This window comes from Notothenia rossii, assembly GCF_949606895.1.
Source record: "Notothenia rossii genome assembly, chromosome: 11".
NCBI classification, from domain to species: domain Eukaryota; kingdom Metazoa; phylum Chordata; class Actinopteri; order Perciformes; family Nototheniidae; genus Notothenia; species Notothenia rossii.
The window spans coordinates 17732064-17744274 of record NC_136910.1 but is presented as its reverse complement, the minus strand read 5'-3'; the positions used below and the strand labels follow the sequence as shown (position 1 = coordinate 17744274).

At 42.6% G+C, this 12211-nt stretch overlaps 2 protein-coding genes across 4 annotated transcripts in view; one reads left to right on the top strand and one right to left on the bottom strand.

Annotated features, from left to right (window-relative positions):
- The first annotated feature begins 96 nt into the window (after positions 1-96).
- LOC307025880 (PDZ domain-containing protein 7-like) lies at positions 97-9598 on the top strand. 2 transcript variants are annotated; one of them, XM_079660846.1, is made up of 18 exons: positions 97-307; positions 802-885; positions 1020-1236; positions 2084-2221; positions 2704-2878; positions 2952-3128; positions 3236-3383; positions 4200-4260; positions 4367-4550; positions 5041-5267; positions 5357-5497; positions 5577-5692; positions 5852-5943; positions 6222-6313; positions 6405-6476; positions 6904-7515; positions 7854-7954; positions 8239-9598. In XM_079660846.1, exons 3-18 carry the CDS (start codon positions 1074-1076, stop codon positions 8392-8394), a joined length of 2655 nt encoding a protein of 884 aa, XP_079516972.1. In that variant the 5' UTR covers positions 97-307; positions 802-885; positions 1020-1073; the 3' UTR covers positions 8395-9598. The 2 variants fall into 2 exon arrangements, with proteins under 2 accessions (XP_079516972.1, XP_079516973.1); XM_079660847.1 differs by having other exon boundaries at positions 796-885.
- The window catches only part of LOC307025881 (leucine zipper putative tumor suppressor 2 homolog), a 39649-nt gene continuing 36225 nt past the window's right edge, over positions 8788-12211 (bottom strand). For both annotated transcript variants that reach the window (XM_079660848.1, XM_079660849.1), the window contains one exon: positions 8788-11736. In XM_079660848.1, coding sequence (XP_079516974.1) covers positions 11029-11736 — 708 coding nt within the window. In that variant the 3' untranslated portion in view covers positions 8788-11028. The remainder of the gene's footprint in view (positions 11737-12211) is intronic.

The following is a 12211-nucleotide window of genomic DNA, read 5'->3' as shown; positions in this document are numbered from 1 at the left end:
AAGTCATCCAATCCAATACTCTTAATTAATCAACTGCAGCCAATCGACATGGCCATGGGGCGGAGCTTATTACCACTCAGAGAAATGCCCCAGCCAGGTGCGTTAGGTCATTTTGCACAACATGGACACAGGTAGGCTAGCAAGCTGACTTTAGTTTAGTTATTTACAGAATGAATGTGAGGGATGCACGGATAACTTTTTGTTGTCACCGTCAACGTACTGCCCATGTCAGTATGGCAGTTTTTTAATAAAAAGAAGAGCTGCCTTACTGTACTGTGTGTTTTCGCCTCGAAACGTAAAATGTTCGGTATGTATTTTATTTTTGCTGTGTATCTTGTTCGAGATAAGGCTACATTTATTCCCCAAAGTGTGACATTTTAAAGTTGAGCAGCAAAAAACAAGACTCAAGGAAAGGAATTTATCTTAGTTTCGATAATTAAACGTAAAAAATGTCGCCTTTGTGACTGTTTTCTTTAACTTCGCTCTCCGGGGTGCTGAAGCACGAGCCTGCTGGGGGAAACCCCAAGCAAACGACATGAGGACACACACTGTCAGCAAGGGTTCAGTTTAGTGACATGTTGTAACCATGCTATCAACACCATGTGACATCTTGACTCTTAAGTGGGTAAAGTCTGAGCTAAAAACACCTATACAATCCTGTTTAACCTCACCTGCAGAGACACATACTGTACATGTGTTGGCCTTTGTCACAATGGCCTGGATGTAATTTGAGCTTCAATGACTAGATACATGTGTTAATGATGCGTTGCTGTACTTCATGTATTTTTCTGTGAGACTCAGAAAGGTGAGAGAGATGCAACATGGGCAGGATTAGACCAAAATGTGAGTCCAGTCAGCTGTCATGTCACACAGCAACCTGTGTCGGTGAGTTGGATTATCCGGCCATTTCAGTCTACTGGCAAACTACTGAGAAAGACACAATAGTCTGTGAATGATGGAAACACAGTGGACAATTTGCCTGAGGATCCCCTTCCTTCTGCTATATGCTGCTGCTGTAGGCTCCTCCACCCGGAGCTGAGTCCCCTGTGTGAAAGGGGACCCTGCCAGCCTCCATGGCTCACTCGTCAGACCCGTCCCGCAGGGAGAAGACCCCCGGGAGCCAAGGGTCACACACGGCTACCCGCAACCTCTTACGAAAGAAGGAGCAGCGCCGGCGTGGAATCCGATCCAACTCGCCCATGGGCCGGGTCATTCTCATCAACTCTCCTGTGGATGGTGAGGAGGAGTTAAACTGGGTGCTTGTGTAGTGCACATTACATCCTGCTGTCCACTGTGGATAAACACTGGTTTAGAAGTCTGGCAAAGAACGGCTGGTCATTCCTTTTCTGAAATTAAGATCCGGATTAGATTTAAATGTGGCAAAATTGAGATTTATTTGGATACCTTTACTTATCTCACACCTGCATAAAACTGACCTGATCTCAAACTTCTTGTCCTAAAAGAACATGTAAAAGGTTGTACATTACCACTGTCTTCATTGAAGATGCAACATTACATCATAGACACAAAATGAAACAATATCTTAACTTGGCCTGAATTAATCAATATAATGGAGTCAATAATTAATAATGCACCAAAATAATAATCGAGCCTTTAACTCAAAAGCCACAGAATACAATGATTAAATGTAGTTGTTAATGAATCCATACTTTAAAATGACTTAACTAGTTTCCTTGATTGAGACCTTTAATCTATAATGACGTGTTTTTCTTCTTTACTGCCCTGATTTGGATTGAAATTAGCATGTTTTTAGGAGAGAAACACGATTAAAATAAAAGTAATCTGGACTTTTTTGAAAGTTTCAATAATGTAGAAGACTATTTTGTCCTCAATAAACCTTCTAGCAGAAGTAATCTTGACTTGCATTATCTAATGGTAGATATTGGACATTTCTTATGTTTGAGTAGTAAGAGAGAACCACTGCTCCATTTTACAAATAGTCAAATAGGAGATTAGTCGGATACAGGCCTTCATGAATGACATTAATAATTATAATAAGGTGAATTTCTTCTAAGATTAGTGACCATCACTAACACAGCATCCATGTGATATTATTATTTAGGTGGAGATGACTGTGAGGACCTCCATACAATCACAGTGGATAAGAGTGTGGACGGCAAGCTGGGCTTCAGCGTGCGAGGAGGCTCCGAACATGGCCTCAGCATCTTTGTCAGTAAGGTGGAGGACAACAGTACAGCAGGTACACACTGCGAGCTACAGGGGAATACAGTGGTGCAGTGATGGTGTTTTGTAGTAGGTTGACCCGGAAGTTAGCCGATGGGGTTTTTCTTATCAGGATAATCTCCACATATTAACACCACTTTTATACTAGTTGAAGAGTAAATAAATTGCCAGTAGTAAAAAGCTGTGTTATAAATTAACTGCATCACTGTTCCGTCACTAATGCTAAGCTAAAGGCAGCTAATGTTCAGCGTGATGACATTAAGTAGTCTCATTCAGACACTTGTTAGCAACTGAAGTTTTTCAGACATACAGTATAGAAGCTTGACTTTCACAATGGGGTATATTTGACATGTTTGAAGACTTAGAAAAATATGTGACAATTGTGTAAGCTTGTATTAACCAGAGACCTTACGTCAGGGATCTAACAAAAAAAATTGATTTAAAAAAGAATCGGGAAGGGCTAAAATGCTAATTCCTTTCCGTATGTGTGTTTTATAGAGGAGGCAGGCCTGTGCGTCGGGGATAAACTGGTGGAGGTGAACGGTATCAGCCTGGAGAGCATCACCATGAGCAGCGCTGTTAAAGTCCTGACGGGCAACAACAGGCTGAGGATGGTGGTGAGACGCGTTGGCAAAGTCCCCGGCATCCGCTACTCCAAGGAGAAGACTACCTGGTAATGACAAACCGTTACTGTTGCTCAGTTCATCACAAACATATTAGATTCTGACATTTTGTCATTCTTCCAGGGTGGACTTGATACACAGGCGTATGGTGGTGGAGGAGAGCGGATGCACTCCTTCAGACGCCAGCTCAGGAAGCGCCCTCCAAAGGATCGTCCACCTCTCCACCACCTCCGACGACTACTGCCTGGGCTTCAACATCCGGGGGGGGAAGGAGTTCGGTCTAGGCATCTACGTCTCCAAGTGGGTACATCCGCTATGGAAAACATTGTCCTATAAACCTTTTATGTTTATAACTTTGTGAAGACATTTAGTCATGAAATGACTCTCCTTCTGTCTTGTGGCCTCAGGCTGGATCCTGGAGGTCTGGCTGAGCAGAATGGGATAAAGATGGGGGACCAGATCCTGGCTGCCAATGGAATAAGCTTTGAGGACATCAGCCACAGTAATGCTGTGGAGGTGCTGAAGAGCCACACACATGTCATGCTGACCATCAAGGTGAAAGTGATGGACAGCTTTTAAACCCTTTATGTCCAGTGCGGCATGCAATAAATATGTATTATGAATTCCTAGCAGATAGCATGCTCAAACCATGGAGCCTTCAAAGTCCTAAAGATGACCTTCTTTAATTATTTTAAACAACATAATTATATTGTTCATGCAGGACTATACATTACATGTTTGGATTATTGTAACAAGCACCAATCTACATAAAAAAACGACATTACAATGAAAGTTGAAAGTTGATTTTAAATAGGGCACATCTCTGTGGTCAACAGAAACAGATTAATGTTCAGAAGTCTTTACTGCCAAGGTTAGATGACCCAACACACATTTATCTTCCTGTCCTGTTGCCTACCTTTTTCATCTTTAATTCTCTAACAAATGCAAACCCCACAAGCCGCGTTACCACTCATTCGGCGTAGCGTCGGCGGTGTGTGTGGCAGGGCACGACAGCTGGCATGCAGTCGTAATATTCCTCGCTCTCTTTACTTGTCGGAGCTTGGGTTTCGCGCTCTGAGAAATAGCCAGGCCGTGTGCATTATTCACCAGGCAGCTGGGATCAGGTGCTGATCAAAGCTTACAGCCGTGTTATCTGTGAGTTTTGCTCCGCGGTCTCTCGCTCTGCCTCTAGAAACTGGCAATCAAACGTTGCTAGAAAATCACAAAGAGAAATATGTTTTTCTTTGACGGGGTGTGCTGATGGGGCTGTCTGTGTGCTTCTAGAGTTACTCTTTATCAAATATAGCGATCCCATAAAAGTTTCAAGCTCTCTACTGTATCTAATTTGTATATCTGTGGCCATCTTCACAGGAAGCAGGGCGATACCCGGCTTATAAAGAGATGGTGGCAGAATACAGATGGCTCAATAAGTGTATGTATCTGTTTTTCCATTATCTTGAAAGATCTTTAACGATCGCATAACACGTTGATACTTTGAGATGCATTTTAGTTGGATGATCTTTCCTTTTCTTCCTCAGTGTCCAACGGGACTCAGAAATCCTCCTCCCAGGGTTCAGAATCCAACTCCTCTGGCTCCTCTCTGTCGTCTGGGACTCCGGTGAGCTCTCTGAGCGGCCTGTCGCAGGTCATGTTCCCTCCCAGCATGCCCTTCTGTTCAGACATGGTGGATGTCTGCATCTCTACAGAGGACCAGAGGACAGGGTATTTTCAACCCAAATAAGAACACAACGACAATAAGAAATACGACACCAAAACAACATTTTATTTTTACAGATCTCTTTACAAACTTTTTTAAAAAAGTTTCTTTTCCACTGCAGACATATTCAATCCATACCAGTTAGCGTTGAGCCTTTCAAAACAAGATTTAAAAAAACGGTTTCCTCATAAAGCGGCCCACACTAATTATTATTGTTGTATTCATTAGAGAAAGTTGAAACCATTTATTTTAGTTTGTATTGGATTGTAGTATTATTTTGTGTCATATATATATATATACATATATATATATATATATATATATATATATATATATATATATACAAAATATAAAAATATATATTTACAGTAGTGCTTTATTTGAAAATCTCAAAAGAAGCTTTAAATGGAAAACATGTTTAGATAAATAGTGCAGCCCTACAACAGGTGTTCACTTACAGACTACACCGGACTTCATGGTAGTTTTTTTGTCCAGGTTTGAGTCCGGGCGAACGGAGACGGCCATGCAGACGGACCTTCCATCCCAGAGGTCGGCTGCAGAAACCACGCGCAGCCTGGGACGAACCACGCTGCTCAAAGACACAGTAATCCGTTCTGGGGAGGGCGGGGGGACCACAGAGTCCACGAAGACAGCCGTGCTGATGGCCCTCAGCCGACCGAGCCGACCAATCAGCCGCTCCCAGAGTCAGGTCACTGTGGCAGGTGAGGAGTAGAAGGAGTTGGTAACATGATGAAATAATGATGGAATAATAAGGCCTCATAAATGACTGTCTGTTGCTATCCAACCACAGAGATCAAGCAGAAGAAAGAGAAGAAGCAGAAAGAGAAGCACCCAGAGAAGAGCGTCCTGCAGCGCTCCAAGACTTTTGTCAACTTGCTCTTCAGGGGGGGGCGCAGGGGGCGCTCCAAGTCGCCGTCCACACACAAAGCTGGTAAAAGTAGTTTTTACCTCTTGTTCTCGAAACAAAAGCGAATGACTTTTTGACTGATTGTTCTCTTTGCTGTTTTCAGGGGGCAGACATGTCAGTGTAATGCCAAATTCAGAGATGCTAGGAGTGGTGGAGGACATGGCCCGCAGGCTGCTGACGGAGGAGGAGGTGGCCGCTGTGATGAAGACGTGCCGAAGGGTATGAAAATAAACTGAGACAATGTCGTTTTTACATTTGCTGACCTTTGGACTCTCCATGTAACAGTCTTTGTCTGCAGTTTTGAATCACAAAAACAGATTTCACATTGGTTCTGAGTAATTATAAACTGGGTACTATTTTTTTTAATGTTACCCTCAGTACGTGTCGGATCGATCGGTGGAGAACTTGATACGCCACCTGTTGGCCGTGCTGGACAGACCGGAGAAGCTGCTGCTGCTCAGAGAAGTCCGGTAAGCAGAGCAAGGAAAAGAAAAATACTTGTGGATTAAACTCTATTCACAAAATAAAGACTTCTGCTCTCCACTCAGGACTGTGTGAATCTAGATAGAGAAACTGTAGTATTACTAACACAGCCGGAAAAGTGAATAAGGATAAGTGAATAAGGATAATCTTATTACATCCAAATGTTTCACAATAAGACACAGATGACTTAATTTAACATCCTTTGTCACGCAACACAACAGTGAAAATGTGTTATTATGATATACCCTGTGGTCTTGTTTCTCAGGATGCTGCTTCCTCCTCCTGACCTGAATGCATTCAATAACCTGGTGACCCCGATCGAAGTCGAGGCCTACGATATCCTCAAGTATCGTTCAAGTGCGTGAGATGCATGAGAAATACTTGGCACATATCTGAACAGTCCTTTATAGGCTCCTTTTTGTAACATTGTTTTCTTTCTTTATTGTAGTCAAAACTCCTCTTCTTCGCTCTCCCAGATCTGGTCGAGTACCAAAACGGCGCCTCATCACTCCTATCCCGGGTCAGTACCCTTCATCTCAGCTCTAAATACATCTTTTATTTTTATGTTAGCCATAACCTGGTTTTGTATAAAAGGGTTTTTCTGCAGTTGTTTCTTAGAATTAGAGTGATAGTGTTCTGAGGGAGATATTATATCTATCGAAGGCTATTTCTGCCAAAGAAAAAAAAACTAACCTTGAAGTAAGGTGTGACAAGAATAAAAACACTCTATTCAAAATGAAGAAAATGTGTTTACATTTTAAATCAAGTATTTCAAGCAGAATAATGTCTTACGGCTCTAATAAATCTGATAAGCCATGAGAATTTATTTTTTATCCTGCATTCATTTGTATATAAAGGCTTCCATAGGTCCCCAATTTGTAACCACAGCTTGAGGTAACTCTGCTCAGATCATACAAAAGGTTTGTATATAACCTGTATCCTTTCAGATTTCAGGGGAGGCTTTGAGCTCCACAATGCTGAGGAGGTGGAGAAGGAGAGCCACCTGCTGGACGAGCTGGAGAAGCTCAGTGTGCAGGGGCCTCAGGGGGCCAGGGAGAGGCCCCCTACCTCCATGTCCTTCACCCCGCTGCTGGACATCCCAGTGGACGGATACTACTCAGAGTCCAGAGACATCAGATCGCCCTCCTCCAGCGCCATGCTCCCCAACTGGCTGCTGGCCCACAACGAACACCCCCGCCCCCCGCTCCGCACAGACATTGGCACCATTCGCTCCGTCCACTTTGACGAGGTCTCGCTGCATTCTGCCTCAGACACTTCCTCAGAGAGAGGCAGGTCCCTGTTCAGAAACGGACACTCCACGGGTGAAAAGGAGAAAAGTGGAGACAGAAGTAAAGGCGGCGTGTTCACGCTGCAGAGTGCAGCGCGCAGGAGTCGCCCCTTGTTGTCGCAGGTTTTCAGATCGAGTCCGGATCAGCGAGCGGGGGGGGAACAGATGAACGGACACCAGGCTTCCACTGAGAACGGACTCAACGGATCTGAGTCTGAACAGGAGTACGAGCTCAAAACTGTCAGCATCTCCAAGACTAAACAGTCACTGGGTAAATGTGTTCCACTGATTGCATTTCAATTATAGATAGTAAGATTTGTCATAATACGGAGAATCTTTTAAGTCCAAGTTTTTAGATATTTCTATATGTCTCTGAGATTACCGTCTCCACCTAACAAACAATAACCCTAGTGTGATTGGATTTGTTTTTGGTGAGCATCAATTTTTAGGCAGACATCTCAAGAACCTGGACAAATGGAGTATAAATGTTTTGCACAGCCTCTTCACTGCACATGGTACATGGTTAACCTGTATTGGTGGAACACCATGTCGTGTAAGCACACAAATCTAAATACTTCACTGACCTCCACTCTTGTTCTGGTGTTTCAGGCATCAGTATATCTGGTGGGATGGAGTCCAAGGTTCAGCCGGTGGTGAAGATCGAGAAGATCTTCCCCGGAGGAGCGGCCTCCACCTGTGAAGTGCTCAAGGTGACACACTAAATTAAACACCCTTTCAATACTTCATACAATAAAACCACCTAATGTGTAATGGAAACCAATATACTTTATGAAGGTCACATCTTTGTAGAACTTTCTAATAGTATGTACAAGTATTTCCTGAAATAATCAAATGATCCAATCTTGTTAAACAATATAAATGATGTTCCTTCAAGTTTGAATTTTTTTATGAATTCAGATGTTGAGGTTCCTATCTGCAGTAGCTAGCAGTTCCTACCTTGCACCTCACTGTGACTCTCACTCACTCCCCCCAGGCTGGATTTGAGTTGGTGTCTGTGGACGGAGTCTCCCTGCAGGGCGTGACCCATCATCACGCTGTGGACATCATCCGAAAAGCCTTCAGCAACAAGGCCAAAGACCCCATGGTGTTTGTGGTCAAAGTCCCCAAAAACATTTTGAAAGGAGACTGAGACTCATCATGAATTTATTTCTGGGACTAAACGCAGAGACTTGAACTCCGGCCTGAACACAGAGATGTGCTCACAGAGGTCAGGTATGTTATTTTGCCATTCATGTTAAAGTTTGTAGAAGTTATTGATTACATGGACACTGGTAACTGTTCTAAGCTGAATAACAAACTTAGCATAGAGCAGATTACTGGTATTTGAAACGGTAATGATACAATAAATGAAAAGGAATTTTGTCATAAAATTACTTAGTACTATAGAACTTAAGAAGGGTAAACAAACAAGCAAAAATAAGATTTACGGTCAATTATTTGTGTCCTTAAAGCTGGAAATCATTAAAAAAAAAAGCGCTCCTTGTGCCTTAATATTTCACTTTAATCACATCCAAGGAGCCAATGCCTGTTAAAAACATTTATTTTTACATTGTCGAATTAACATCCAATCGAAAAATACAGCAGAGCAGAAGTGTTTATCTGATTTAGATGTGCAGGATAACAGAATGCAAATTGTAACCAGAGTGCCCTTTTAAAAGCCCTGAAAACGTAGAATATAAAAGTCTTACAGAGCGTTAAATTGTAATCTAACTTCTGACCTGCAGAGGGCAGTCATGTGACAAACATTTCTGTTGTCTGCAGCATTTAATAAGAAATACAGTGAACGCCTCACCAAACTACAAACATTGCCTAAAAGTGAACAAGAGGAGAACTGTAGAATACATAATCCAGATATAAAAGGATATGTATAACATTGGAATTATATACTGTTTTGTATTCAGACGATTAAGAGTCATTTCCATCTTCTGTGGCTTTCATGTTGTTGAAGAAATCTCCATGTACCACACAGCTTTTAAATGGTGTCTTTTTTAATTAAAAACATAGGTTTGTTCAAGAAATGTACAGCATGAAAATAAACGTTTTATGTCTTCATACAAATACTGTGGATTATAAAATGATAGTGAGGAACCAGAAGGACCATCCACACAGCATCAATATACAGGACACACATCTGTAGGAGCAAGATATAATGTGCGACATTGCTTTGGTCTATTCACAGTGGCTATGTTTTATTATTGAGATTGACAGCATCTCAGGTATGTACTTTATGGGTTCTCTACAGAGGATGAGTTTTCAATCCGCAGAAATGAACAAAAACAGTATCTTGGTTTGGTCCTACAGGAAAGTAAACGCACATGAAACGGATCATAACGTTTGGTGGAAAAACGTATCAAAGTTGTCTCAACACCAAAACACCCTTCATTTAGTGCACAATCCCATTTGTAATGTCAAAAACACCAAAATGTTTAATACTTCTAGAGATTGTAAATTAAGTATTTTTCTCTATTTATCCTTTGTAATGTTGTATTCCTTGTGATGGGAATGCAGTCGTGATAAAGTATACCTGCTCTTTTGCTGCCATCACATGCCAAATGCCTGCTGTTACATTTGATTTACCTAAACTTTTACAATATCATGACATACATATATATTTAGCAATATTGCAGTATATATTTACTGTACATATATTATGGTTCTCAAACACTACAGGAAAGTGATTTATTTGTGGTTTCTGACGTGTACTGAATGGAAGGTGTTAAGGTCATATTTAATCCAGATGTTACTGTGTTCAATGACATTAGACTGTACAGATGTTCATGATATCATTTCACCATTGAGGGTAAAGTGTTCAGGATATACTGTAAGAGTTCAACTGGAGGAGGCCTAAGCTTTGTGTCCCTCAAACTGGACTTTATATTATATTATTAAAACAAAATGTGTGCCACATGACTGAAAAGTTAAAGTTTTTGGTCCCTACAAATTCATCTCGCTACATCTACTGGTACTTGTTGGTCATGATGAGTGGATTCACCATCATCAGCACCTCGCTCTGATGCTCTCACTCTGAATGTGTGGCGTCTCACTTCAACTGTCCATCGACAACAAGCGTGGGCTCAATACACTGATCAGAGCTGACACAGAGTGGGAGGGTGGTGTTAGAGCCAGCCTGGAAGGTGGAGTCACAACCAACTCAGGAGGAGGTCTGGTGAAGTTATTCACACGCAACAACCTCTCTGACAAATTCCTGGTACTTATCATTGGGATAGTTTCAAGCAGGGTTGTATGAGGTACTTGCACAGTCAGTGTACACCTACAAAAGATGAGGATAAACACGGAATGGACAGGAGAACCAGCACAGAGGCTAATCCTGGTCCTGCTGTGGGAAGGGGCCGGCAGCTAAATGAATTTAAGCCACCAAAAGTAAATCCATATCATTTTAAGTGTACACTTTGAATATCTTAGCTGCTTTACCTTACCATCCCTTTTCCAACATTCCATTTCCTGATTTAGATTTTTTATTAGTACCTCATACTTAAAAATATGGACTATAGCTTTATTTCAGGGCCAGAGGACTGAGGTGTCCTACAAATGACTAATAGAGGTCATTGGCTTTTAAGTGGGACTCCTTGGAGAATAGACCAATGAGGCAGAATTTGAATATGGCAGAATTTATGGTAATTAGTTATGCGATATCTTGCTTATTTGTCATGTCAACAAACGGCACAATAGAAAGCACATCTGTGACATGTAGGGGTAAATAGTTAACTGACAGTAGTGCAAATCAAAGATGGAGAGACACAGGTTAAATTTCCGTGGCGGCGATCTCATCAAAGTTGATCTCGTTGCCGCTGCCCTCGTCCTCCTCTCTGCTCTCCAATTCGTGGCTGAGCTCCTGCAGGTGCTGCTCCAGCTCTCTGTTCCTGCGATACATCTGCACATAGTTCTGCTGCAGCTGCTTCTGGTAGCGGATAACTTTGTCCTTCTCCTCCTGCCATACCCTGTGCTCCTCCTCGAACCCCCCCGCCTGCTGCTCGGCCCGCTGCAGCTCGTAGGCCAGCTCCGCCCTCATCCTGTCCATCTGCACCTTCATGCTCTGCAGGGCCTCGCTGCTGCTCTGCCGCTGGGCCTTTGCCTCATCACTCTCGTATGCGAGCATGTGTTCCTCTGCTTCGTGGAACACCTGACACTGTCTGTTTCCTGGCCCCTGATTGGCCAGAGCATCTCTGAGGTGAGCCATCTCTCCCTCAAGGCGTCCCACCTTCTCTCGGAGCAGCTCTGCTTCGCTCTTGCGCCGCTGAAGTTCGTTCTCGCACACCTCCAGCTCCAGGGTTCGTGTGCGGGTGGTACCGTGGGCCTCCTGGAGCAGGACCTGGGTGTTGGTCAGTTCTCCCCGAGCCTCTCTGAGCTGACCCCGCAGGGAGACTATCTCCCCCACACGCTGGGCCAACTCCACCTGCACCTCCTTCAGCTGCTGCTTCAGCAGCGAGATTTCCCCCGACTTCTGACACACCTGGGGGGGGGGGAAAGACATGTTTAGGATGTGTATTCCGTTTTCGGTTGAAATAAATAGGCTTGCAACGGACGGTATCTTTATCCTTTAATCAGCCAATGCTTTAGTCTAAGAATGGATTCATTGTTTTGTCTATGAAATTGCATTTCAACTGACTTTTCATTTTAGATTTAAAAGCATGAAATAACTGTCCTAGTAGACAATTTTTACTTCCTGTATTGAGTGAACAAATTAACAACTAATCATTCTGTCCAACTGCAGTTCATTTAATTAGGAGAATAAACATATCTGTAAATATATCACAGTGAAGCTGCATCAGATTGATGCTTTACAGTCAATGTGATGGTTTAAAATAGCAGTGTTTAAGGCAATATGAGTGATATTGACTTTAAAGAATAATGTGTAATGGTTAAATGAACAAGGATGGCACTGAGAAACTTCAAGATGACAGCCCAAACATTTTTATGAGGTCATT

Excerpts from the sequence above, each read along its gene's own strand:
- LOC307025880 (XM_079660846.1), top strand. The coding sequence starts at position 1,074 with ATGGCTCACTCGTCAGACCCGTCCCGCAGGGAGAAGACCCCCGGGAGC. Across the intron at positions 5,268-5,356 it reads GAGTCAGGTCACTGTGGCAG|AGATCAAGCAGAAGAAAGAG; the intron begins GTGAGGAGTAGA and ends ATCCAACCACAG. Across the intron at positions 7,516-7,853 it reads CAAGACTAAACAGTCACTGG|GCATCAGTATATCTGGTGGG; the intron begins GTAAATGTGTTC and ends CTGGTGTTTCAG.